This window comes from Silene latifolia, chromosome 9 (genome assembly GCF_048544455.1).
Source record: "Silene latifolia isolate original U9 population chromosome 9, ASM4854445v1, whole genome shotgun sequence".
NCBI lineage: Eukaryota > Viridiplantae > Streptophyta > Magnoliopsida > Caryophyllales > Caryophyllaceae > Silene > Silene latifolia.
The window spans coordinates 5,261,238-5,288,824 of record NC_133534.1 but is presented as its reverse complement, the minus strand read 5'-3'; the positions used below and the strand labels follow the sequence as shown (position 1 = coordinate 5,288,824).

The 27,587-nt window shown below is 35.3% G+C and overlaps 4 protein-coding genes across 7 annotated transcripts in view; all 4 read left to right on the top strand.

Annotated features, from left to right (window-relative positions):
- LOC141598833 (F-box/FBD/LRR-repeat protein At1g13570-like) overlaps positions 1-9,636 on the top strand; it is a 55,884-nt gene extending 46,248 nt beyond the window's left edge. For 2 of the 4 annotated variants that reach the window (XM_074418631.1, XM_074418632.1), the window contains exons 2-4: positions 7,199-8,108; positions 8,222-8,380; positions 8,506-9,008. In XM_074418631.1, coding sequence (XP_074274732.1) covers positions 7,275-8,108; positions 8,222-8,380; positions 8,506-8,808 — 1,296 coding nt within the window. In that variant the 5' untranslated portion in view covers positions 7,199-7,274 and the 3' untranslated portion in view covers positions 8,809-9,008. Of the gene's footprint in view, positions 1-5,592; positions 5,658-7,198; positions 8,109-8,221; positions 8,381-8,505; positions 9,009-9,556 lie in introns of those variants that run through there. The other 2 variants (XM_074418633.1, XM_074418630.1) reach the window with 2 other exon arrangements.
- The window catches only part of LOC141599542 (F-box/FBD/LRR-repeat protein At1g13570-like), a 51,323-nt gene extending 33,751 nt beyond the window's left edge, over positions 1-17,572 (top strand). Inside the window, exons 2-6 of the mRNA XM_074419577.1 lie at positions 13,840-14,755; positions 14,871-15,029; positions 15,120-15,377; positions 16,783-17,125; positions 17,401-17,572. Of these exons, the coding sequence (XP_074275678.1) occupies positions 13,916-14,755; positions 14,871-15,029; positions 15,120-15,377; positions 16,783-17,055 (1,530 nt within the window). The 5' untranslated portion in view covers positions 13,840-13,915 and the 3' untranslated portion in view covers positions 17,056-17,125; positions 17,401-17,572. The remainder of the gene's footprint in view (positions 1-13,839; positions 14,756-14,870; positions 15,030-15,119; positions 15,378-16,782; positions 17,126-17,400) is intronic.
- Positions 1-27,587, top strand: part of LOC141598835 (F-box/FBD/LRR-repeat protein At1g13570-like) — a 280,794-nt gene that overhangs the window by 170,910 nt on the left and 82,297 nt on the right. The window lies entirely within an intron of this gene.
- LOC141598843 (F-box/FBD/LRR-repeat protein At1g13570-like) lies at positions 10,109-11,673 on the top strand. The gene is made up of 3 exons (XM_074418650.1): positions 10,109-10,895; positions 11,011-11,169; positions 11,263-11,673. The coding sequence occupies exons 1-3, from the start codon at positions 10,122-10,124 to the stop codon at positions 11,539-11,541; spliced, it is 1,212 nt and encodes a 403-aa protein (XP_074274751.1). The 5' UTR covers positions 10,109-10,121; the 3' UTR covers positions 11,542-11,673.

Sequence of the window (27,587 nt, the reverse complement as noted above, 5' to 3'; positions counted from 1 at the left end):
GGGAAGGAGATGAAGAGGATACAAATGGCATCATAAGGTGTTAATTAAAGGAAACAAACATAAAACATTTCATTCACAACACCAAGCCGAAAAAATTATTTCAGTCAGTAATTGAGCATCAAGCCGAAAAAATCACTTTTCTCACCGTTGTCATAAATTTGGTAGTATTTTACAAAAATTTAAAAAATAAAAGGGGATGATTAGCCAAAAATTAAATAAAAGGTAGTTGTTCACAGAAGACCATAAATAAAAGGTAGTTTCTTACCAAAAAAAAAACCCTTATTATAAGGTCAAATGTTTTGATGGTTAAATGTCCTCACAAGTCACATTCTTGGCATGTTTGTCTTAAACTTCCATAATATAAAATTTAATAAATACAAATATTATCAAAAAAAAAAATACAAAGATTATAAGTAGCCAAAACAGTCTTTATTTTCTGACACAATATAATTAATTTGATATATTTCAAAAAAATCTGAGACCCAAATCCTTAGAAAGAGTTGAGGCCTAGGACATGGGGCCTTCTTCTAGACGTGGCGGGGGTATTATTTCGAGCAATGCTCACTTTTCCCGCCTTCGAAATTTTGGAGTACCTCCTTTTGAAGAGCCTGCGATATCGGGTCAATTTCGATTCATTGAAATCAATATAGTATGGCCAAAGGTATATTTGGTCCCCAACATCAACTCGTACATGTCTAAGAATGACCATACGAAGTACTCTTGAATATTTGACCCGTTCCTGCAAACAATTTTAGAACATGGTTTCGATCAAACTAATTTAAATGCTTGCAGAAAAGTACTACTCGATAAAAGCAGCTATGGAAAAAAAGCTTAGTATTTTGTACCCTTTTATTTGTATTTTGTGACCCTATTATTGATCAGGACATGGTAATTTTGTTCCTAATTACATAATAAATGTACCCATTTTATCTTTAATCATAATTTATACTTATTTTATTATCTTTAGTACCATTTTTTCTTAAATTTGTAAAATAGTCTCCAATAAACTTATTAAAATACCGTCTCTTAGGAGACCTACTCAATTTTTTATAGGGAACAACTTTTATTAATTAACAATGACCTTTTATAATATTTTATTATATCTTACTTATCTTGCATTGTTTATTTCCCAAGTCTTTTATTTTCCGTTTTACACACTTTTTTATGTAAAGTCGTGTGATAGAAAAAATTGAAAAGTTACACACTTAAATAACAATTTACAATATCCTTATGAGATGGCTTATATATATCTCATCAAAATTTTGCAAAGTTTAAAATGGCAATGGTAAAATACAACAAAGAATCCAACGGTTTTCACTAATTCGAGGCAAAACAAAAAGCAGCAATATTTACTGGAAGTTGTTTGTAAACATAAAGAACAAACATTTAAAGGTTAGATTCATTCATTTACCGAACAAGGAATGAATAAGAAGAATAATTAAGTTTGTAGTGTATATTTTACCGGATTCATTGCTTGTTGTATTTCCTCCGTGTTCAAAAATTTCAAGAGAATTGGTTATTCTTGCTTATCATCAGCCTTTGCCTCGGATGAACCATCTGAAGAATCGACATTCACTTGGGTTCTCTTCTTTCTTTCCTGTTAGATTAGAAGTTAAAAATAAGTGTCAAGATATGCGGAGCAGCTCTTGTATGAGAGACATGCGAACATTCAGCAACTTCATATCTGATTAGCTTACATGATCCTTCTTCCACCCCTTCTGGATGAGCTCTCGGACGGGCATGTATGCGGGCGTGACACATAAGTTCTGCAGATAGAGAGTCTCAGCGAATATTATTTGTGGAATTTATGAATGAAATTGACATAATACAATGTAGTATGTCATTGAATCATCACAACCTTAAGACCACTTCCAGTATATCCTTCAGTCATGGTAGCAAGCTCCTTAACTTTTATTTCTTCGTCTTACTGGTTTGACCGCATAATTTTCAATATCTTCTCCCTATTTTCTATGACAGGCAAACCAACCATGATCCTATGATCAACAAAATTTGATAGAATTTACAATATATTTAGAAATTATGAGACGTACAACCAATGTAAAATAGTCTCAAATCAGAATTTGTGGGAAACTTGGTGCCTAAAATTTAAAATATTGAACGAACATGCGCTCAAATCGCCTAATGATGGCTTCATCAAGGTCAAAGGGCATGTCGGTAGCAGCAAGAACAAGAATTTTCCCAGACAAAACAACGAAATGAATAAACAACGAGATCAATCTAAAAAAATCAGTATATAAACAACTATTGCTTTTAAAAAGGAGAAGGAGATAATACCTTTGAGAGATTATCATTAGAGTTTCTAACGTTCTTGAGGAAGCAAGAGAGACCGATTTCTTGAGGAAGCTGGAGAGATTGATGAGTTATATGAGTATATGACTAAAATTGGCTCAAATTAGAGACCGACGATAACATTGAACTGATGATGTTGAATATAAATAAAGTATTTAAACAGTAACAACACAATTAAGAAGCTACGGAAGGAAACAAAAACAGCCCATGATACAACCGTATCCAAACCGACTAACTCATTCGCTACGTCTAGTTCCAAATAAAATAATTTCTCAAATATGAGTCACATCAGATCAGTTAGTACCTTGTTAGCATGTCCAATGAGAGACTTGTCGTAAAGGTCATTCAGTTGTTCCTTAGAGGGCGCATTAGTGAAGTTGGCTTTCCCTTCGGTTCCATATGTCTCATGAAAACACCATTCAGGAATATCAGTTGTCCCAGACATCAATGTCAGGTTACAAACCGGATTCCTAGTTGCTGCCGCTGCAAATTTGTCAGGACTCAGGAGCCTGAAGCAAGCATAATACATTAATGCCTTGAGATAAAATGTTTTTCCATCATTAGACAAGAAAGCATAAACAAATACAAATTTATATTTCTGCCTATCTATAGAATATAGAGAGAAGACCGTCCAAAGCACTTAACCAATGAGATGGGTTGTCAAAAAGCCGCCATGAGAACCACCGACAACAACAATAATTTTGGAGGGGTCTACCAATTTCATCTCAATAATGCTGTAAGTACATCACCCACATTCTGTATAATGCAAAACCTAAAACTTCATTTACATATCAGTGATATAATTTAATTTCTCGAAAGCAAATAAACATAAGATTCACATCACCTGATGTCGAACTTTCCCGAAAAGAGATTGCAATCCCTCTTCTCCATATCCCAGAGAACCTCTGCCATTAATCACCGGGAGTGAGTATATATGTAGTTATTTAGCTTAATCAAAGACCTAAGCTATAACTATATTTTGCGGATGGTCAAAAGTTACGTACTTTTATTAGCTATACCTAAAAACTTTCACCAGATAAGAAACTGGTAATGATCGCACTCATTTTCTTACCTATAGTTAACAATCATTAAGTTATAGCCAACAAAAGTGAGAAATGTTAATGACTTAGAGAAGCATGATGTCATAACAGAATGAGGACCACCGTGAAGGACTACAATCATTGGATTACAGGACTCATTCTTCTCAGTTTTAGATGAAACGACAGTAAACAACTCTGGAGCTGCACATTGAGAAACAGACCCCCATTAATGAAAAAGACTATACGCTCCTCAACTACAAACACCAGAATATATAGATGAGAAATTACCTTAAGTGCACTGCGTTCTTGATCTCCTTCGAACATACACCTTCTCAACCAAGTAATACACATTCTCAAATCCGATCAGCAAAACACCGATTTATGAATGCAACGAACAATAAAATCAATCAACCATCTGAGTAAAAAACAATAAAAAACACTAAATCATACAAAAGCCCCAATTTTCGTATCAACCCTAAAAATTACTTTATGATTTTTCTTTGAGAACAGATGAATCTAATATTACCAATAACCTAATTGTTAAGTTTTGAACTATTAATAAAACAGTTTAGACAACAAAAAAACGTAAGGATAAAAAATTACCTCATTCTAGGTGGTTATAATGGAATGAATAGGAACTGGTGAGATTGGTTGTGCAAAAGCAAATAGCCAAGAATCTGGGCAAGGACGTCATTGGGGAGGAGACGTGGGTGGCGTAGAGAGATGATGACAATGACGATTGACGAAGGAAACTGTAGATAATGGATGAAAGGAGATTTGATGAATCATAAGAGGAAGTGTAGAGAGAAATAAGGAAAAGATATGAGGGGTTGAGGATGGAAGACGTGGACATAGGAAAACCAAGACAAAGGCTAGCAGATAACAAAGATTAAAGGGGCTAAGGTGTAGAGAGGAGTATGAAAGCCCAAAATGAAAGGCAAAAACCGGGACCAACAATTGAGGGAAAGCCCAAAGTATCAATCCAACAAACCAACCCACCCATATGAAGTTCAACTATTGAATAAAAAAATAATAAAACTTCAACTATTCATAATACTATTCATTAGAATAGTAACTCCCCTTGCTCTCTTTTATATAAGGGGAGGATTAATCAAAATACATGAATATTTTATACTCTTTTATACTCTATTTCTTTTATATTGATAATAGGTTAAAACACCGCAAAAAAATCTGTGTTAAAACATGGTATAGAGTATATTAAATGCAATGTATATAAAACAATATGCATGTCATATAGAAAAATTATATATGTCTGAATATATTTATGAGATAATAACTTATTTTTTAAAAAGGAAATTCTAGTATGTTGCTCTTTAATTTCTTACTCCATTTATGGTTAATTTATACTTAAATTTAGTATTTAGTATTTTTGTAACAATATTGATTGTTGTCCGTTGATGTATTTTTTTGGACTTTATTTTCATTGTTATTGTAATTGATTATTGTAGTAAAAATTTGGACTGAATTTTAACAGTTGGTGTAATTTATTATTGTAGTAAAAATTTGGATTGAATTTTTAACAGTTGGTGTAATTTGTTAGTAAAATTTTGGGATGAATTATTTACGTTTTAAATTATTCATTATTCGTTATTATTCACTAATATTTACGTGTAAAAACATAAACGTAAACATTTACGTCTAACACTAAAACTTGGGAGAGACGGTCTCTCACAAAGTTATTGAGAGACTAATCTTTCGTACCCTTTTATTTGTACTTCGTACCCTTTTTATTCTTGATTGTGACATAGAAATTTCGTACTTATTTACATAATAAATGTACCCATTTTATCATTAATCATGATTTGTACCTATTTTATTACCTTTAGTATCACTTTTTCTTAAAATTGTACAATGATCCCTCAATAAAGCTTATTAAAAGACCGTCTTTCAGAAGACCTACTCTACATCTAAAACTTAAACATAGAGGTTTTTCAGCAATTAATTTCAGTTTTTTTTCCTATGGATCCAACATTTTCTTAAAAAAATAAAAATAGAAACATGTATGTGATGACGTGACTTAAGGAGAATGCTTAAAATGTTTTTGGTTTTGTATAGATAAGGTAAGATGGTTAACTCGAAATGTCCCCAACCTGAACAGACCGGCCCAATCCAATTCAATCCAACCCAAACTCTTGTCAATCTGAAATTAACTCGGCTCAAACTGACCCGATCCAATCCCAGGCCGGTTAACTATTTTGCCAGGTCTTTATATGTGATTTTCAAGGAGAGTTGCCCACTTTGAGCAATATCTTCACTCTCCTTTTCAACTCAAGCTCACCCTTGTTTGTAAGTTGAACCTCTCTGCCAATGTAATTAAATTTTACATTTACTTTCTCTCTTATCTTATTTTAGTATTATGTTTACATTTTATGTACATGCAATCTGATAATTGTTGCTGATATTCCCCCATCAACTTAATTTGGGTTTTTTTAGGAAGATAAACCCTAATTAATTCATAACTTGATCACTCTTCAAAATCTGGGCAAAACCCATTTTATTTTATCTTTATTTTGCTGTTATTTGTTACTTGATTTCATTCCCACAGTATCTAGGCCAATGTATGTTGTTGTACTGTGCTTGCAAAAAATTCAGAAGATTAATGTGTGCTTATTTTGTTCCTATCATGGTCGTTAGGGAAACCGAGATTTATGGTTAGGAGCAAGCTATGAATGAAATAAGGCGTAATTGAAAAAAATCGAAAATTTTAACTAAAACTCGGAAAAAAAAATCAATTTTTTTTGGGTGGGTTGGGCCGTTGGGGGATGCTACTAGTAGGCTGCTAGGCCAACGTCGTTCCACCACTGAACAGGGTTTGGTCCAATTTAATACATTTTTCAAATTTCATGTCATATATTTGCTCATGTATTTGGTCAAATGTAGTAATTGGATCGAGTATTGAACGTCTTGTATAGTTGTATTTGACATTTCTTGCAGTAAATTTCTGGTGATGAGTAATGATTGCTATGATAGCATGGTTAGCAACAATGAATTGATTTTGCTGGTTAGCTTAGAAAGCACGGGATAATCTCAAGAATATTCATTTATCTGCTTCGTCATTTGGGTTTGGTTTGCTATGAATTGACATTTACTAGAACAAGAACAAATCGATGTCCTGAATCTTAATAAAATGCTGGCAGTGAGTAATTTTGAGGAACTAGAGATTGATGGAAACAAGGAATATGTGTCTAGACCAAACCCAGGAACCTTACCCCGAATAAAATGCTGGCAGTGAGTAATCTTAAAACGTCTTGTTATGGACTTATCGTTTTAATTTGTCAGTTGCCCCGAATAATGAGTAGGTAGTTCCTTCATTGCTTCCCTTCTATCCGACCAAACCCAGGAACCTTACCCATGAGGTTCCAACATTATTCATTTATTTATGAATATTCTTTGTCCAGGAGAAGGAGAAGCAGTGTCCTGGGTCGAAATATGCTTTTTGTTTAGGGTGTCGGTACAAAATTCATCCCCATCTACACTCTGAAGCGTGACGAACTTAACTTGTATCCCTTTATAGTAGTCCATGCCTGGTTCTCTGTCTTCACAAAACATGGTGGATTTTTTCAGCAACAATTAGGATTTTATCAATGCATGGACCTTCCCGCTTGTCCGCTTACTTCCACACCTGATCTGCATGTTTGTTAATCAAACTCTTAAAATAATAGATTGCATGCCTTTTTTTCTTCAGCAACATTTATACTAATTTAGTTTTGCTTGTGGAAGTCACTTTCAGTGGAGTTCTGGTTACTATTAATGATTACGAAGTAATTACTAATGTAGCATTCTTAGGGGGTTAGGGACAATGAATTGACGATATGCTTTGTGTTTAGGGTATTGGTTCAATATTCATCTCAAAGCACACTTTGAAGAGTGAAGAACTCAACTTTTCTCCTTTTATAGCAGTCCATGGCTTGTTCCAAGTCTTCTAAAAAAATGAAGGATTTTTTTGAAAATGCTCCGGATCTTGTGATTGGTAAAATCCTTGAAAACTTGCCGATTCGCATGGCTGCACAGGCAAGCGTGTTGTCCAAAAAATGGAGACATGCTTGGTTATCACTAGAGAATCTCATATTTGATTCTGATTTCCAAAAGCAGCAAGAAAATGAGGATGGAAGTTGTAATTGGCGAAAAAGCAGTCGCATTATTAGCAGGATACTACTCCATCACAATGGTCCCATTCATAGTTTTGATCTTTATGTTCCAGAAGATGCAGATGAGGATCATATGAATCTCAGCCAGTGGATATCTTTTCTATCCAAAAACGGGGTCCAAATGATAACAATTACTCATTGGGATTCTAAAATGTATATTCCTTCAAATATCTTCAGGTGCAGCGAGTTAGTGTACCTAGAACTAGCCAACTGCACTTTAAATCCTCCGCCTACTTGTTTTCATGGGTTTCCTAAACTCAAGTACCTTGAGCTGGTGAATGTTGAGTTTACTAACCAAAACATTTTTTGTAGTTTGATTGAGAATTGTAGAATGCTCGTAACGTTAATATTAGTGGACTGGGTTGGTATAGATCATTTTGTAATAGATGCACCTAGTCTCCAAACCTTGATAATAATAGGGGATTTTGAGTCTCTAGCGTTCAGAAATGTTAGCAGTCTTGAAAGCATATCAATGGGCTTGCGGAAAATGCCGGAGATACTCGTAACTGTTGAAATAGCTGATGCTATAAATCTTCTTGCAAGTTCTTGTCAACTTCAGTGCATCAGCTTTGATGATCACTTGTGTAAGGTAATGATGGCGTGTGAGGGCTAAGAAAATTAGTTCGTTCTTTTACTTTGAGAAGTCGATTATATAGTTTATTTTGCTCTCTAACCTGAAGTCCCTCTCTTTGTGCATGTAAGATATTTGCTGCAGGTGGCCTCATAAGATCTTCATCGGTCACGTTCAATCAACTACAAGAACTTCGTCTAATTAATATTAGTTTGGGTAAATTTCGTGTTCTCCGTGACGTTCTGTCCATGATTGAAAGTTGTCCCTACATTAAAAAGCTCATCATTTTAGTAAGTAAATCTGGTTATATAACTTTTCTGAACTTGTGTATCTGTCATATATTCGTTTTGTTTTTCTTACATTTTTTTTTTCGACAACATTGTTTTTCTTACATGAATTTACTTGATTACTGCAGGTTACTTCAGGTAAAAATGTTGGCCAGCATATGGTTGACTTCAATTACAACTACAAATTGGATCACCTTCAGGAGGTCTATATTGAGGGTATCACAGGATCAAGTGCGGAACTGAAATTGGTTGAATACCTGCTTGCCATTTCACCAGTCCTCGAAAATATGTTCTTCTATTCTGGTAAACTTGGTATTGAGTCAGAACCGAAGATGTTAAGAGCGCTGATGGGGTTCCCAAGAGCTTCTCCAAAAGCTCGTCTTTTATTTCTAGAGAATAGGTATGAAGTCAAGTTTGCCGTACAGCTATGACTTCTACTTATTTTGCTTCTTTAAGGCATTACCGGTCTGTTGAACTTGTAATTGCCCTAGCTGCGTAACTTTCTCAGTATTTTGTTGGTCGTTTTGTGTCTCTTCACGAGCTTAGCTCATATGGATAGTCTCCACCTCATTTGTAACGCCATTCGGATTCAACATATAATTAAAAGATCCATGTTTGGAATTTCGGTGGACGCATGCTGCTTCCCAATGGTGGTACTGTGTTGGTTATCTTGGTAGAGGATGTGATTCTTCACATTGGAGCTGAATTGATGGTTTATGGTGGTTATGACAGTCGTCCGCCTCATTACGACCGCCATTTTTCGCAATGTTTACCGTGATTGCTTGTGTTTGACATGTTCACTTCAAAAGATTTTTTTTATCTTCAGTACCGTTCGATGCTGTTTATTTATAGACCCTTTCACTATGTTACTCCGACTCTTCTAATTCCCTCACGTACCCGTGTCCGACACTCGACACTCGGACAAGGGTATGACACTTCGACACCTCGGTTTAAACCAAAATATGCATATTTTTCATAAAAGTGGCCGAGTCCGACACTTTTTCACGCACCCGTGTCGGATCCTTCTAAACGAGTCTGAGCAACATAGCCCTTTCACAAGGAGGTCTATCAGGCTGAAATCATTATAAAGAGATGAAATTTGTCCGAGAGTGTATCTGGTATCCTATCTGAGTCGCAGCTACATATATGAAACAAAATCCCAGTACTGGTGCCGTTCAGAACTTCAGATTCAGGAGTATGAAGTCTACGGCCTAATCGTCTGTGACGATTCTAGCTGAAACCGCCTCTTGGATGCTTAAATCATCGTCACTAGAAGTTGTCCAATTCTCTGTATTCCGGACTAGATTTTCTAATGACAGGTATGTATTGCTCAAATTATTTTCCTTCTTAAAATCCGTCGAGTAAAAAAACGTACTGGAAAAATATACACCCGAGTATTATTGGATGCATTAATGTTGTGGGTTAATCTTCCCAATAGTTTCAAGTAAAAAGTTGGAATTACCGAGGTCTAATTTAGAAGATTTCAATATACTTGGAAATGGTGGAAACATTATAGTAGGGTCTTGGTACAATTTACAAAATTGTCTTGAGAATTGTTGTGTTGACAGCATTTATGAGAGACCGTTAACTTTGCAGGCTATGATTAGTATAAATATACTAACGTGACACAACAAGTACGTAAATCAAACGGTGTAATTGTTAAGTGAGGAAGTGACGATACTTTTAGAGAATTTGTATCCCTTTATATCAGTCATATATAGCTTGTTTGAAGTCTTTCAAAAATATGGTGGATTTTTTTGGGAATGTTCCGGATATTGTGATTGACAAAATCCTCGAAAAGTTACCGATTCGCATGGCTGCACAGACAAGCGTGTTGTCCAAACAATGGAGACGTGCTTGGTTATCACTAAAGATCCTCGTCTTTGACAGTGATTTTGAGGAACATTCTGATTTGCAAAAATGCAGCCGAATTATTAGTAACATTCTCCTCTATCACAACGGTCCCGTTCAGGTCTTTTATCTTTATATTCCGTTTAATAAATCTAAGGATCATATGAGTCACAGCCAATTGATATCTTTTCTATCTAAAAATGGAGTCAGAGACTTATTCATTGGAAATGATCCGTTTTCTAGAATGGATATTTCTTCTTACATCTTCCAGTGCAACGAGATAGAAAATCTAAAGCTTCTTTGCTGGAATTTAAATTCTCCCCCTACAGATTTCAGTGGTTTTCCTAATCTCAGGAAGCTTGAGTTGTCCTTTGTTCGCTTTAAAAAAACAAACGTTTTCCGTAGTTTGATTGAAAACTGTAAAATGCTGAAAAAGTTAAAACTTGAGAAGTGTTATGGTATGGATCATGTTGTAATAGATTTGCCTAGTCTCCAGACTTTGAGATTGAGCGGCAATTTTCAGTCTCTAACTTTCAGAAATGTTCGCAGTCTTAAAAGCATAACATTATCATTGCACTCAATCAAGACCTTGACATTTGATTCTGTCACTCTTCTTGCAAGCTCTTGTCAACTCCAATACATCAGTTTTAATGGTCACCTTTGTAAGGTAATGATGCGTGCGAGTTCTTGAAAAAAACTACTGCTTTTGTTTTACTTTGAGAAGTAGATTGTATAGTTCATTTTGCTGTCTGTCCTGAATTCCCTTCTGTTTTCTATGCAAGTACTTCGCTGCAGGTGGCGTCGAAAGATCTTCATTGGTCACATTCAACCACCTAGATGAGCTTTGTCTAACTGATCTAAGTTTGAGTGAATTTGGTGTTCTCCGTGACCTTCTGTCCATGATTAAGCGTTGTCCCTACATTAAGAAGCTCATCATTTCAGTAAGTTAATCTAGCTGTATAATTTTTTCTGAACTAGTACATCTGTCATATATTTATATTGTTTTTCTTACATGAATTTACTTTTTACTGCAGGTTATTACAGATGAAAATGTTACCCAGGACATGATTCACTTCAATTACAACTACAAATTGGATCACCTCCGGAAGGTCAATATTTCGGGTATCACAGGATCAAGTGCGGAACTCAAATTGGTCGAACACCTGCTTGCCATTTCACCCGTCCTTGAAAATATGTTTTTCGACTCTGGTAAACTTTGCATTGAGTCGAAACTGAAGATGTTAAGTGCACTGTTGGGGTTTCCAAGAGCATCTCCAAAAGCGCGTCTTTTATTTCTAGGGAAAAAGCTTTGAAGCCAACTTTGCCGTACTGGCGTACTGCTATGACTTCTAGTTATTGTATTATAATCGGTGTCTTTTGAACTTGTAATTGCTCTTTCTGCGTAATTTTCTCAGTATTTTGTTGGTCGTTTTATGTTTCTTCAAGAGTCTAGCTCATGTGTATTCAAGATTTGTTTGCAAGAAGGGTACGCACTTAAAAAAGTCTTTAAAAAACCGGGCAATATTTTGTGTTTTTCAAAGCGTCTTTGCTTGTGATTTAACTAATCACGTCATGAGCTGTGGCCTCTCACAAAAAGGAGAGAGGACAGTGGAAACTCCCATATCTTCCCACTCATCTTTCAACGATATGCATTTTGTGAGAGAAAGCGATTCTCACATGAGCATGACGGATATCGTCCGTCTTCAATGAGAAGAATGTTGGAATTTGGAAAAGTACTTTTGAAAACCCTTGAAGCATTTTGCAAAGTCCAGCAATTCTAGAATTATCTTGAAATTATGTAAATATGTAATGCTACTAGCTAGCATTCTCTTGATTTAACAGTTAACAAAAATTCGGACACAAGAACAAGTAATTAAGCTCCTATATGAAATGGAATTAACCAGATCTACGAATTTCTATTTATTGTTTTAATTTGATTATTATCCATAAATAACTAACTAATAGTTGGACTCAAAATGTCCGGACCCGATTCAACCCAAACTCCTAGCAACCAGAAATTAACCCGACTAGATCCCGACCCGGTTAACCATTTTGAGCATTATATCTTCACTCTCGTTTTAAACTCAAGTTCTCCCTTCTTTGTAAGTTCAACCTCTCTCTATCACTGTAATTAAATTTTACATTTACTTGCACTCTTATCTTATTTTAGAACTATGTTTACATTTTGTGTACATGCAATTAAAAGTTGTTGATGTTCCCCGTCAACTTAATTTGGGTTTTTCTGAGGAAGATGAACCCTAATTAATTCATAACTTGATCACTCCTCAAAATCTGGGCTAAACCCATTTTATTTTATCTTGTTTAATTGCTGTGATTTGTGTATTTGATTTCAATCCCACAATTTCTATGCCTATGTTGCTGACTTGCTTTACTGTGTTTGTGATTTTTTTTAGAAAATTAATGTGTTGTAACATGTTTTTGTTACTAGCATGGCTGGTAGGGGAACCGGGATTTATAGTTAGCGGGCGAACGATGAATGAAATAAGGCGAACTTGAAAAAAATTCGAAAATTTTAACTAAAACTCGAAAAATAATCAATTTTTTTGGTGGGTTGGGAGCTGCTACTAGCAGACTGCTAGGCCCACGTGGTTCCGCCACTGAGCATGGTTTCAATTGAAACCTTAGTTGTAGTACATTTTTCAAATGTCCCTTCATATATTTGCTCTCATGTATTTGGTCAAATGTAGTTATTGGACCGAATTGGAAGGAGTATTACAAAATGTCTTATATTTGAGATAGAGAGAAGCATGCTTTTGCTGTAGATGTGCAAAATTGCTTCTTTTTTTCAACATTTCCTAGTGATTTCAAGTTTTTGCTTGTGGAAATCTCTTGCAGTAGATTTTTGTTGATGATTAATGATTATGATAGCATTGTTCGCAACAATGAATTGATTTTGTTGGTTAGCTCAGAGAGCACGGGTAATCTTAAGATTCATTCATCTGTTTTGTCATTTGGGTTTGTTTTGCTATGGTAGTGACTAATTTTGAGGAACTAGAGATTGATGGAAACAAGGAATATGTGTACATCTTCATTGTTATACTCCTTATCTTATTTAGTTAATTCCAACTCTGTGCCAATTTTGACATGTATATGTAGACTGTATATTGCCTGATCTTTGATCTGTGTTTAGCCGGCACACACTTGTTATCGACTTACCATTTTAATTTGTCAGTTGGCCAGAATAATGAGTAGGTTGTTTGTTCGCTGCCACCCTTCTGCTTTACCAAGTTTCATCTTTTATATCATACTTTCTGGTTCCCATCTTTTATATCGTCTTACTAATAATAATTCAGATTATGATTAGTTAACGTAGTGTTTGGATTATTCTCATTAAATAACCCTTTTATCCATGCATGGATAATGGACCTCCACACTTGTCCCCTTAGTTCCACAACTGCTCTGCATGTTAGCTAATCAAACTATCCAAATAATAGATTGCATGCATTGCTTTTTTCTTTAGCAACATTCATACTGAGTTCAAAGTTTTGCTTGTGGAAGTCACTTTCAGTAGTGTTCTGGTGATTATTAATGATTAATTACTAAGGTAGCATTCTTAGCAACAATGAGTTGAAGATATGATTTGCATTCAGGTTATCAGCTCAAAATTCATCTCAACGCACACTTTGAAGAGTGAAGAACTTAACTGTTATCCCTTTATAGCAGTCCATGGCTTGTTCCAAGTCTTCTAAAACAACGGGGGATTTTTTTGGGAATGCTCCGGATATTGTGATTGATAAAATCCTTGAAAGCTTGCCGATTAGCATGGCTGTACAAACAAGTGTGTTGTCCAAACGATGGAGATGGGCTTGGTTATCTCTAAAGAGCCTCATCTTTGGTCTTGATTTCTGGAAGGAGCTCACATCAAAGGATGAGTATTATGATTTGCAAAAATTTAGCCAGATTATCAGCAATATACTCCTCCATCACAGAGGTTCCGTTCATGACTTTTATGTTTATATTCCGGCAATACAAGATATAAATAGGGATTGTGCAAATCACAGCCAATGGATATCTTTTCTATCTAACAATGGAGTCAGAAAGATCACAATGATTAACAATTGGCTTACAAAAAAGGATATTACTTCTTATATCTTCTGGTGCAGAGAGTTGGTTGGCCTAGAGCTCAAAGGCTTCTGTTTTTGTCCTCCGCCTACTGATTTCAATGGTTTTCCAAATCTCAAGCACCTTGTTCTGGAGGATATTCACTTTAAACAAAACATTTTTTCTAGTTTGATTGAAAATTGTAGAATGCTTGAAACTTTAAAACTTGTGGGGTGGAGCGGTATGGATCAAATTGTAATAGACGCACCTACTCTCCAGACCCTGATATTAAATGGCCATTTTGAGTCTCTAGCTTTCAGAAATATTCGTAGTCTGAGGAGCATATCAATGGGCTTGAAGATAATGCCAAACAAACTCGTAACTGTTGCAACAATTGATGTTGTTAATCTTCTTGCAACTTCTTGTCAACTTCAGTTCATACAGTTTGATGGTCACTTGTGTAAGGTAATGATGGCGTCCGAGTTGCAAGGAAAATTAATACTTTCTTTTACTTTGAGAAGTAGATTATATAGTTTATTTAGCTCTGCATCCTGAAATCCCTTTTGCTTGTGCATGTTAGTTATTTGCTGCAGGTGGCAACATAAGATCTTCATCGGTCACATTCAACAACCTAAACGAACTTTGTCTAAGTAACCTATGTTTGAGTGAATTTGGTACTCTCCGTGACCTTCTGTCCTTGATTGAATGTTGTCCCCACATTAAGAAGCTCGACATTTCAGTAAGTAAATTTGGTTTATGTGAATTTGTTTTTAGCTTAATCTGTCATATATTTATTGTTCTTCTTATATGAAATTACTTATTACTGCAGGTTATTTCAGGTGAAAATGTTGGGCAACACATCCCTGACTTCAATTACAACTACAAATTGGATCACCTCCGTGAGGTCTATATTAAGGGTATCATAGGATCAATTGCGGAACTCAAATTTGTTGAATACCTGCTAGCTATTTCACCTATCCTCGAAAATCTGTTCTTCAAGTCTGGTGAATTTCGTGTTGATTCAGAACTGAAGATGTCAAGAGCACTGATGGGGTTCCCAAGAGCATCTACAAAAGCGCGTTTGTTATTTCTATAAAAATAGGTACGAAGCCAACCTTGCCATAGTGCTATAACTCCCAAGAACTCAAATTAGTGTCAGTTGAATTTGTAATTCCTTTGGTTGCACAACTTTCTTAGTATTTTGTTGGTTGTTTTGTGTTTCTTCACGAGTCTGGCTCATATGTATTCTCGATTCGTTTGTAAGAATGGCACGTACTTGGAAAAGTCATTAAAACAATGAGCTATATTTTTTGGTGAAGAATGTTGGAAAAGTGCTTTAGAAATATCTACATGGATGTTGCAAAGTCTAGCAATTCTATAATTATCTTGAAATGATGTAAAACGGCATGTAATTTGCTAGAGTTATCTAGCGATACAAGTTCCAAAAATTCCGACACAGAACAAGTAATTATGAAATCCATGGTTGGGATTTTCGATAGACGGATGTCGGATGATGCTTAACAATGGAGCTTGATGGTTTATGCTTATGAGCTATGACAGTCATCTCGTACCCTTCCATGTTTTACGTATTTATTTCAAAAGATTTTTTTATTTTCAGTACCCTTTGATACTGTTTATTTATACTTTATAGACCCTTTCACAGATCTCAGGCTGAATGAATTATAAAGAGATGAAATTTGTCCGATACTGAGTGACTGATATCCATATCTGGGTGCATCACACAGAAAAACAAAAACCCGGTACTGGATTTTAAACGTAGGCCCGTAGGATCGCTGTCGACCCATTAAGCCTCCTCGAGTATATGCCAATTAAAATTTAATCTCAAAAAGTGTAAATACTAGTAGTTGATTAAAATCTTTAGCATGAATAACCACCAAATTTAAGGTTATAATATTGTTTTGACGATAAAATACTTGATTACTTATAAATTTGCCAAAATTAGTGGCAAAACACCTAAATTTTGGTCCATTTGGTCTGGACCAAAATTAACCGATCTTGGATCGGACCAGTCCAAAAACCGAAACTTCAAAACGTGTGGACCGAGGACCGGACCTAAATAAATACGGTCCGGTTTCAGTCCAGACCAAATGATCCGCTCCAGTCCATTTTTTCGGTCCGATTGCATGACCTTCTGTCCATGATTAAGCGTTGTCCCTACATTAAGAAGCTCATAATTTCAGCAAGTAAATCTAGTTATATAACTTTTTCTGAACTTGTGCATCTGTCATATATTCATTTTTGTTTTTCTTACTTGAATTTACTTAACACAAATTCTCATTATAGACGGACACTATCCGTCTATACGTATAGACGGATACCATTTTCCCTCACAAAATATCCATTTGCCATAAAGTGGGAAACACATGGAGGGTGCCCCACCTTGTCCCCCTACCCATTTTATTAGAGGTCTTTACCCGTCTGTTCGCCCCACCTGTCTATACCAAGACCTATTGTTTACTTAATTACTGCAGGTTACTTCAGGTAAAAATGTTGGCCAAAATATTGATGACTTTAATTACAACTACAAATTGGATCACCTTCATGAGGTCAGTATTAAGGGCATCACAGGATCAAGTGCGGAACTCAAATTGGTTGAATACCTGCTTGCCATTTCACCAGTTCTCGAAAATATGTTCTTCTATTCTGATAAACTTGGTATTGAGTTAGAACAGAAGATGTTAAGAGCGCTGATGGGGTTCCCAAGAGCATCTCCAAAAGCTCGTCTTTTATTCCTAGAGAAATAGGTATAGCCAACTTTGCCGTACTGCTACGACTTCTACTTACTGTGCTTCTTTAGGGCATTACCTATGTCTGGTGAACTTGTAATTGTTCTTGTTGCGTAACTTTCTCAGTATATTGTTGGTCATTTTGTGTTTCTTCACGAGGCTAGCTCATGTGTATTCTAGGTTCGTTTGCAAAAAGGGTACGCACTTAGAAAAGTCGTTAAAACACCGAGCAATATTTTCTGGTGAAGTATGTTGGAACTTGGAAAAGTCTTACTTTTGAAAACTCTCGAAGCATTTTGCAAAGTCCAGCAATTCTAGAATTATCTTGAAAATATGTAAAAAGTTATCTAGTGATGCAACTAGCTAGCATTGTCAAGAGATTAACAGTTACAAGAATTCCGACACAGAGAACAAGCAAGCTCCTATATGACCTTAACCATGTCACACCGCGTATAATCTCCACGTCAAGCAAGACGGTCTGCATTTGTAACGCCATTCAGTTTCAACATATAATTAAGAGATCCATGTTTGGGAATTTCGGTGGAAGCATGCTGCTTCACAATGGCAGAGGATGTGATTCTTCACATTGGAGCTTGATGGTTTATGTTATGATTGGATCACTGACGTCTGATTAAGCCTCCCGGCTCATGAATCTAGTATGAAAGCCAAGTGTCCAACCCCGTGAAATCAAGAAAAAACTGGTTTCGACTGAGACAAAAAAAAAAAAAAAGCATATGATGGGCTTCTTTGGTTATGAATTTACAGGGTAATGGTGAGTTGATTGTGTTGTACTGCAAGTTTGCAACTTAGCTGGCTACACTGAATTAGGCCGACGCGCGCTAAAACCTAGGTAGCACCAAAACGGACACTTTTACTAATTTGTCGGCTCGGTTGTGTTAAATATCGTCGACAATTAACATCTTTCTAAAACAAAAAAAAAAAGGGTTTTTCGGAAAAAAAATCGTAATTTAATTTCGATTAAAACGGCTTTAAACATATCGACTAATGGCGGTAACAACGATCAAGTTAGTAACGATGTTCAAGAGATATGTTTACGTTTCAAGTTTATGATTTGACGAACGGATTAGAGTAGAATGGATTAGCGATTATCGATCCCCGCGCCCAAAACTAATTTAAGACGGAAATTAATAATTTTTTTAAAAAAAAAATGTCGAAAAAGGGTCTGGATGAAGATTTTTTTTGTCCAGATGTAGGTCCAGATGGAAAAAAATTTCGTCCAGACGAAAAATATTTCCGTTCGAGATTCCCGGACGAAATTGTTTTTCGTCTGGACCTAGGTCTGGACGAAGAATTGTTTTGTCTGGATGAAAAATTTCTTCGTCTGGACGAAAATGTTTTTCGTCCGGAAAAAAAAAATCATTTTCCGACTTAGATTAATTTTTGGCGCAATAATCGATAATCGTTAATTCGTTCTATCAATAACGATTCTATTCTAAGCCACCTAAATCTACTAACTAATTACAAATTTTTAAAAAATTAAACTAGTTTAGATTACTTGTCGTTGATTCCTTGAATTTGGTGGTGGAATTGAAGCGGTGGTGACGAAAATGTCGTACTTAAAAAAAAGATGTTAATATAAGGGAGGTTTAGAGTGAGGGGTAGATTATGAAAGTCATTACAAATTGTTGACGATATTTAGTAATTTGTCGACTACGTTTAGCAGGTTGGTACGTTATTGACATAATTCGAACCCAAATCATAAGATATATGTAGATCTGATAAAATTAACCCGATCCAACACTCGAACTCAAAACCCGGGTTTGACCTGTACCAGAATTAACCCGAATCAATAAAACTCGACCCGAATAGTTATTTGTTGAAGCTGATTATGATTATTATCCAAAAATCTATATCTATATAAAATAATAAAACAACAACTACTCTAATCTTTTTTTTTCCCGCCTACTATCTCACCCATCTATCTATCTATCCATTAACCTAACCTAAAACCCTAGAAAGTTGCCTGTAGAAAATCATTAGCCCAAATTTTTTTTAACACCTTAACTTATAATGGAATTTATACTTTATTTGGCATACCTTAACCTCTGCACTTCGTCTTCCAAAACAATCAATCTCTGCAATTTTTTTTAAAACAAACTATATGAATTAAAGGTTTTAATTTAATATGATTATTATGTCACACTATTTGGGTAACCTTTGTGCTATTTCTAATATTATTATGTGTTTAAGTGTTTTGCTTAGTAATTTGATGCGTAAATTATCAGTATACGACTCTCATCCTATTTTGGTATCCTAATAATATAAAACATTCATTATTTTTAATTTTAAAAATTATAGATTGTGAGAAAATGTCATATGGATGAATTATTGTGTTATTCACACACAAATTATTGTGTAAGATGGACTTATACTTTGAGACGGTCCCACTGAATAAAAGGATGACTCATTTATCATTAACACAAGAATGTTATTCTTTTTACAAAAATGGGTTGTCTCACAATATGACACTATCTCACATTAATCTCCCTAATTACTATTTGTTTTTACCTTTTGTTTCTATACTTTTGGTATGTTTCAAACTTTAAGGTAGGTATACCAATGTTTGGTGTTGTAAATTGTTTTTTTTTTTTTTTTTGTGCGCAAGAGGTAATTACATTTTTGAGAATAGTTTTCTTACACTAAGTTTTTGCCATGAATCGTGATATATGTGAATATGTGATGTAGAATTATCATACTATGTACGAGTACAATATTTTGGAGAGCTATGCAATCAATACCGTATTTGAAAAAGTTATTAAGGATTTTATATATTTGCATGCATTAAATTATAGGGGGGTTTGAATTGAATCAAGATTGTTATCGAAACTTGAAAAAGATTTTTTTTAGGAAATTAGATTGATTTTATTTCCTCGGAAAAAAAGTGTTTTGATAACTAACAAAACAAATTGGGTTTACGCTAGGAGATGAGTTTACATACTCCGATACATTTTTGTTCTTAATCGCTAAGTCATTTACACCAAGTGAAGATGACTATACTTCACGAGTCCAGGTACAACGTGTGTAAATATAATATAATTTCAGTAATTTATTTTATTAATGTTACTTTGTATTACACTAAGTTATGAAAGCTTATTCGTATGAGTGACTAAGCATATACATTAATTAATATTCTACTATATACTTTATTCGATCCAGACCAAAAATAACATGAGAGAAAATCGAGAATTTAAGAAAAGGTGGAAAAATGAGAGGTAAAGAAGGAAAACATAAGTGTGGTTGTGGGTTGGTAGGTAGGCCATAATGCCATATAATGACATTTTGTGTAAATATCAAAAGGGTACAAAGACAATTTAGTAATGTTGTGGCCAAATTAGGAATGTTACCTTTGGTCTGGATCATCCATTTATAGTGTTATCTTTGATCTAGATCGCAGGGAGTAGTATTAAGATGGTTCTATATATACCCGTGCATTAGCACGGGTCAACTAATTTATTAATATACATTATTTATACATACCCGTGCAACTTTGCACGAGTCTAAACTAGTAACTAGATAATAGTTGATCCAGAATGATCCGGTTGACCTAAAGCGATTCGATGCCGAACTGACCCAGACCAATCCGATCCGACCCAAACTTTTGCCAACTCCAAATAATTAATCTCATCTGTCCGACTCCCGACCGGTTAACTCACATAATTTTCATCACTCTTCTTTTGAACTCAACTTCTCCTTCTCCCTCCTTTGTAAGTTGAACCTCTCTGCCACTGTAATTAAATTTTACATTTATTTGCTCTCTTAATCTTATTTTAGAACTATGTTTACATTTTATGTACATGCAATTGTAAGTTTTAATTTAATTTCTTAATCATGTATATTCTAATTACTAAATGAATATACGAACAAATAAATTGCGGAAGCGATAAATAAGGATCGAGAATTAAAACCTCCAGCCATTGCTTATCGGTATTCCTGAACAACTTTAAACCCGAATAAAGAAATAAACCCGTTTCCGATATAAACCTTTGCTGCTGTAAACACCCGTCTGCTTAGTGTGCCTTTTCTGATTTCGGTTCCGAACCCTCCTTCTCACTGATTTAGATGGTGTATATTTACTTAAGGGAGAGTAGGTTTGGTGACCTTATTAATCAGAATTGAGTTCTATTTATACTAATCTTGCCATCAAAGATCAGTTAGAAATAATGAAGAAAAGATGAGTGGGGTGGTTGGCTAAATAAGTGGAAAGACAAAGTAGCCAAATAATGGGCCACTAATATTTTGAGTGGTTAGTTGACTCAAAATTCCAACATTCTCCCACTTGCCCCATTTACGCAAGAGAAACTTCATATACGAATCATAGCGACGAATTCCCTAGAGCGAGAATTAATCTTCCATGTATTACGATACACTTCGTCTCTCACCACTCACACTTAACTTAATGAATAAACCATATGTTTACTCTAGGTCAAAACATAATGATATTTCTCAATAAAATAAATAACCAAAGTATGTACGTACATAATCCGAAATGAGAAAATATCCAACTAAATGAAAAATTTCAATACACTAAATGAATGTATCACATTATGGGACCAAGTCCCATATTTACTATATGACCCTTGAAACCTTTAGGTGGCATGCCTTTAGTCAATGGATCAGCAATCATTAATTCAGTGCTAATGTGTTCTATGATCACTTTCTTTTCCTGAACACGCTCTTTTATGGCCAAATACTTAATGTCGATGTGTTTACTTCGACTTCCACTTTTATTATTCTTAGCCATAAATACCGCAGCTGAATTATCACAATACATTCGAATTGGCCGATTAATAGAGTCAACGACTCTTAGCCCAGATATGAAACCTTTCAGCCATACACCATGTGAGGTAGCCTCAAAACAAGAAACGAACTCGGCCTCCATAGTAGAAGTGGTCATCAATGTCCGCTTAGTACTCCTCCGGGATACAGACTCCGCCGGCTAGCATAAACACATATTCGATGTGGATTTTCGTGAATCAATGCGACCAGAAGTCTGAGTCGGAGTACCCCACCACTTCAAAACTATCAGTCCGTCTATACATAAGCATGTAATCTTTGGTACCCTGAAGGTACCTCAACACTTTCTTTGCAGCCTTCCAGTGATCGATGCCTGGGTTACTCTGATATCTGCCTAATACTCCAACAGCATATGCAATGTCAGGTCTGGTACAGACTTGAGCATACATAATGCTACCAACAGCTGAAGCATATGGAACATTTTTCATTTGTTCCCTTTCTAAATCATTCCTGGGACACTGGTCTAAACTGAATCGGTCACCTTTCACAATAGGTGCTACACTTGGTGAACAATCTTTCATTCTGAATCTTTCAAGCACTTTGTTGATATAGGCCTCCTGAGACAAGCCTAAAATGCCTCGGGATCTATCTCTATGGATCTTAATGCCAATGACATAAGATGCCTCGCCCATATCTTTCATATCAAAGTTATTTGAAAGAAATTGTTTCACCTCATATAGTAACCCCTTATCATTGGTTGCTAGCAAAATGTCATCCACGTATAACACAAGGAAACAAATCTTACTCCCACTGACCTTAAGGTATATGCATTGGTCCATGATATTTTCTTCAAAACCGAACGAAGAAATAACTTCATGGAACTTCTTATACCATTGACGGGAGGCTTGTTTCAAACCGTATATGGATTTATTTAGCTTTCAAACCAAATGCTCACCATCTTTAGAGGAGAATCCTTCAGGTTGTTTCATGTAAACCTCTTCCTCTAAATTGCCATTGAGAAATGCCGTTTTCACATCCATTTGATGTAGCTCGAAATCAAAATGAGCTACTAATGCCATGACAACTCGAAGAGAATCTTTCTTTGATACAGGAGAAAATGTCTCCTTGTAGTCGATACCTTCTCTTTGAGTGAACCCTTTAGCAACGAGTCTTGCCTTATGTCTCTCGATGTTGCCAAATGAGTCTATTTTAGTCTTAAAGACCCACTTACATCCGATGGTTTTTACACCATCAGGAAACTCGACGAGATCCCAAACTCGATTAGCCGCCATAGAATTCATCTCATCTTTCATAATATCCATCCATAAGTTTGAATCTGTAGAACTTATGGCTTGTGAAAATGACATAGGATCATTATCAGCTCCAACATTGCAATCCAATTCTTGTAGATATACTTCATAGTCTTCAGGAATAGCCGATCTACTTTCTCGAATAGATCTTCTTAATGGAATTTGTTCAACCTCACGGTGAACTTATTCCTCATTATGATCCACCCTATTTTGATCGACATTTTGTGGAATTTCTGTATTTGGTTGTTGAACTTGCGGTCGATCTTCAGGACCGTGAACAATAACCAACCTGTCACTTAAAACAGAGGGTGAAGCTTCATGTTGATCCTTTTCAGGTTCAACTTCTATAGTACTCCCACTGATTAAGTCATTCTCTAGAAATTTCGCATTTCTAGATTCCACAATCTGGTACTATGAGAAGGACAATAGAACCTATAGCCTTTGGACTTTTCGGCATATCCAATGAAATGCCCACTAATAGTCCTTGGGTCTAGTTTCTTTTCTTGTGGGTTGTAAATTCTCACCTCAGACGGACATCCCCAAACGCGTATATGTTGCAAACTCGGTTTCCAACCTTTGAATAACTCAAAAGGCGTCTTTGAGACGGCCTTGGAAGGAACCCGATTTAATATATACGCAGCCGTCTTTAGTGCATCAACCCATAAAAATGAAGGAAGTTTAATATTACTTCTCATACTACGCACCATTTCAATTAATGTCCGATTCCTTCTTTCTGCTACACCATTCTGATCCGGAGAACCGGGCATAGTGTATTGGGCAACAATCCCATGCTCTTGAAGGAACTTAGCAAAAGGACCAGGTGCTTGTCCATCCTCAGTATTTCTACCATAGTACTCACCACCTCTATTTGATCTCACGATTTTAATGTGCTTACCACATTGTTTCTCTACTTCAGCCTTAAACAATTTAAAGGCATCAAAAGCCTCGTCTTTAGAACGAAGTAAGTTGATGTACATATATCGTGAATAATCGTCAATAAAGGTAATAAAGTATTTCAGATCATTAGCGTTCATGTCCGGACAACAAATATCCGTGTGTATGATTTCTAATAGGTCAGAACTCCTCTTAGCACCTTTCTTAGATTTGTTAGTTTGCTTTCCCTTAATGCAACTAATACAAGTATCAAAATCGGTAAAGTCTAAAGTACTAAGTACCCCTTCTTTTACCAATCTCTTAACCCTCTGAATGGAGATGTGTCCCAATCTCCGGTGCCATAACATAGAGGACTCCTCATTCATAATACTTCTTTTTAAACCAGTATTAACATGCATAGTGTTTTGAGTGGTATCATTTTGTAAATAAAGACGATATAAATTATCAGACAAAATACCATAACCAATAACTTTAGAATTTCTGAAAATACTGAAACCAGAATTCGAAAAGTTAAAGGTAAATCCAAACGGTACAAGCCTTGAAACTGAAATTAAATTCCGAGCAAAATTCGGAACATAAAATGTCTTTTCCAAAACCAAAACAAAACCACTACTCAAAATTAAACTGCATGTCCCTACGGCCTTTACGTTCGAGCCTATCCGGTTTCCTGAATAGATAGAGCTTTCACTTGCCACTGGTTTCCGCAGGTTTGTCATACCTTGTAAGGTATTCGAAATATGGATTGTAGTACCAGAGTCAATCCACCAAGTATTATGAATAACATTAACCATATTAGATTCATAACAAACAAACGCATGAAAATTACCTTTCTTTTTAAGCCAAACCTTGAACTTTATGCAGTCTTTCTTCATATGTCCCTTCTTTTTACAGAAGAAACATGAAGACTTCTTCTTAATGTTCGACTCAACAGACATCTTACCCTTTCCCTTATCCTTATGGTGACCCTTCCTTGTACTATATGATTCTTTATTAGTACTAGTAGTTAGGTTCACCTTTTCGCCCTCCTCCAACAACAATCTCCCCTCCTCTTGAACACACATGGTCATTAATTCATTAAGAGACCATTTATCCTTATGTGTGTTGTAAGAGATCTTAAAGGGAGCATATTGTGCTGGGAGAGAACACAAAATGAAATGTACCAGAAAAGAGTCAGACATAGTAACTTCCAATACCTTAAGTTGGGCTGCAATATCGCTCATGCGCATGATGAAATCACGTACTCCTTTAGTGGCATTGATCTTCAAAGAAGTAAATTTCATAATTAAGGTGTTTGCCAAAGCCTTATCGGAAGTTTTAAATTGTTCATCTATTGCTTTAAGAAGGTCTCGAACTTTAGTATGCTGCTCGACTGAACCTCGGATACTAGCACACAATTTTGTCTTTATGAACATCGTGCAAATATAGTTTGATTTCTCCCATTTTTCACGATGATCTACTTCATCTGGTGTGCTATTTTCCTTTATCTTAGCCGGTTCATCATGTTGTATAGCATAATCGAAACGGGTGAATCCTAAATGTAATAGAACTCTTTCCTTCCACACCTTAAAATTATCACCAGTTAATTTAGGAACGTCTATTTTGATATCAAAGGAATTTCCAGGTAAACTTGCTGCAAATTTAAATATACATGCTTAGTAACCAAAAATTGAGACTTAAATTTATCATAACTTACCAATGTAAATTATGCTCATATGAATCTAGTGACATAAACTTGCCTGTGGGCTAAAGTCTACTCAAATTAGATGCATAAATAAACTTTATGATGAAACTATCAAATTATATTCATTTCTCAACTTCTGTGGGTATATTAAGAAACATAATTCAATATAACATCCTAATTAATTATACAAATATAATAAGATTCATGTGGGTAAGTCTCATCACATTACGTACAATTAATTACAATAAAATGTCTAGTTTCCACATGTGATTCCGTATAAAATTTAATCAGTTAGAGATGCTGTGGCTACTCCCTAACTAATAAATTTAAAATCACTTGACATTAAAATTTAGTCTATATACTCAACTTTATGTATATAGAAAAATAAAAATATATGACCATATTAAACTTAATTGGTCTTTAACGATAGTTGTCAAAATGCGGAATAATTATCGATGCACACTAACAATTGGTATGTCGACATCATCCATTTGGATGCAATAGCAAACAAAAAAAAAATGAAAAAAAATTGTGCGCATGCTCTCCAAAAGCAAACAAACCAAAAAGCTAACATTTCCACCATGTGATGACCAACAAAAACCAAAACATTATTGTTATATATATATTTAAATCAAAGAGTCCCCATATGGTGGGCTGGACAAAATCAAATGGACAAGCTGTACTCCATTATTCAAATGTACTTATTTCTCATACAAACAACAATATATAGTTATGAGAGAAAAAAGCAACCAACTCCATCCCCTACCTCCGTCTTCCTTCATTAAATCAAAAACCCAGAACAGATTTAAACACAAAATTTCCAGATTTCATGATAAAAAACGAATCCGAAGAAAGACGAAGCTATCAAAAACAATTACCAAGGGAGTTTCCGTCGTCACACAGAAAAAACGAAAATTCGACACAACAAATCCATTATATCAAGACGGAAGACTGAAGTCAGAAAATTAACAAGCAAGACAGAGGCGGTTAACATGAAGCTTTGATACCAAATGTAAGTTTAATTCATTTCTTAATCATGTATATTCTAATTACTAAATGAATATACGAACAAATAAATTGCGGAAGCGATAAATAAAGATCGAGAATTAAAACCTCCAGCCATTGCTTATCGGTATTCCTGAACAGTTTTAAACCCGAATAAAGAAATAAACCCGTTTCCGATATAAACCTTTCTTCTTTGTAAAAACCCCCCGCTTAGTGTGCCTTTCTGATTTCGGTTCCGAACCCTCCTTCTCACTGATTTAGATGGTGTATATTTACTTAAGGGAGAGTAGGTTTGGTGACTTTATTAATCAGAATTGTGTTCTATTTATACTAATCTTGCCATCAAAGATCAGTTAGAAATAATGAAGAAAAGATGAGTGGGGTGGTTGGCTGAATAAGTGGGAAGACAAAGTAGCCAAATAATGGGCCACTAATATTTTGAGTGGTTAGTTGACTCAAAATTCCAACATTCTCCCACTTGGCCCATTTACGCATGAGAAACTTCACATACGAATCATAGCGACGAATTCTCTAGAGCGAGAATTAATCTTCCATGTATTACGATACACTTAGTCTCTCACCACTCACACTTAACTTAATGAATAAACCATATGTTTACTCAAGGTCAAAACATAATGATATTTCTCAATAAAATAAATAACCAAAGTATGTACGTACATAATCCGAAATGAAAAAATATCCAACTAAATGAAAATTTTCAATACAATAAATGAATGTATCACATTATGGGACCAAGTCCCATATTTACTATATGACCCTTGAAACCTTTAGGTGGCATGCCTTTAGTCAATGGATCAGCAATCATTAATTCAGTGCTAATGTGTTCTATGATCACTTTCTTTTCCTGAACACGTTCTTTTATGGCCAAATACTTAATGTGGATG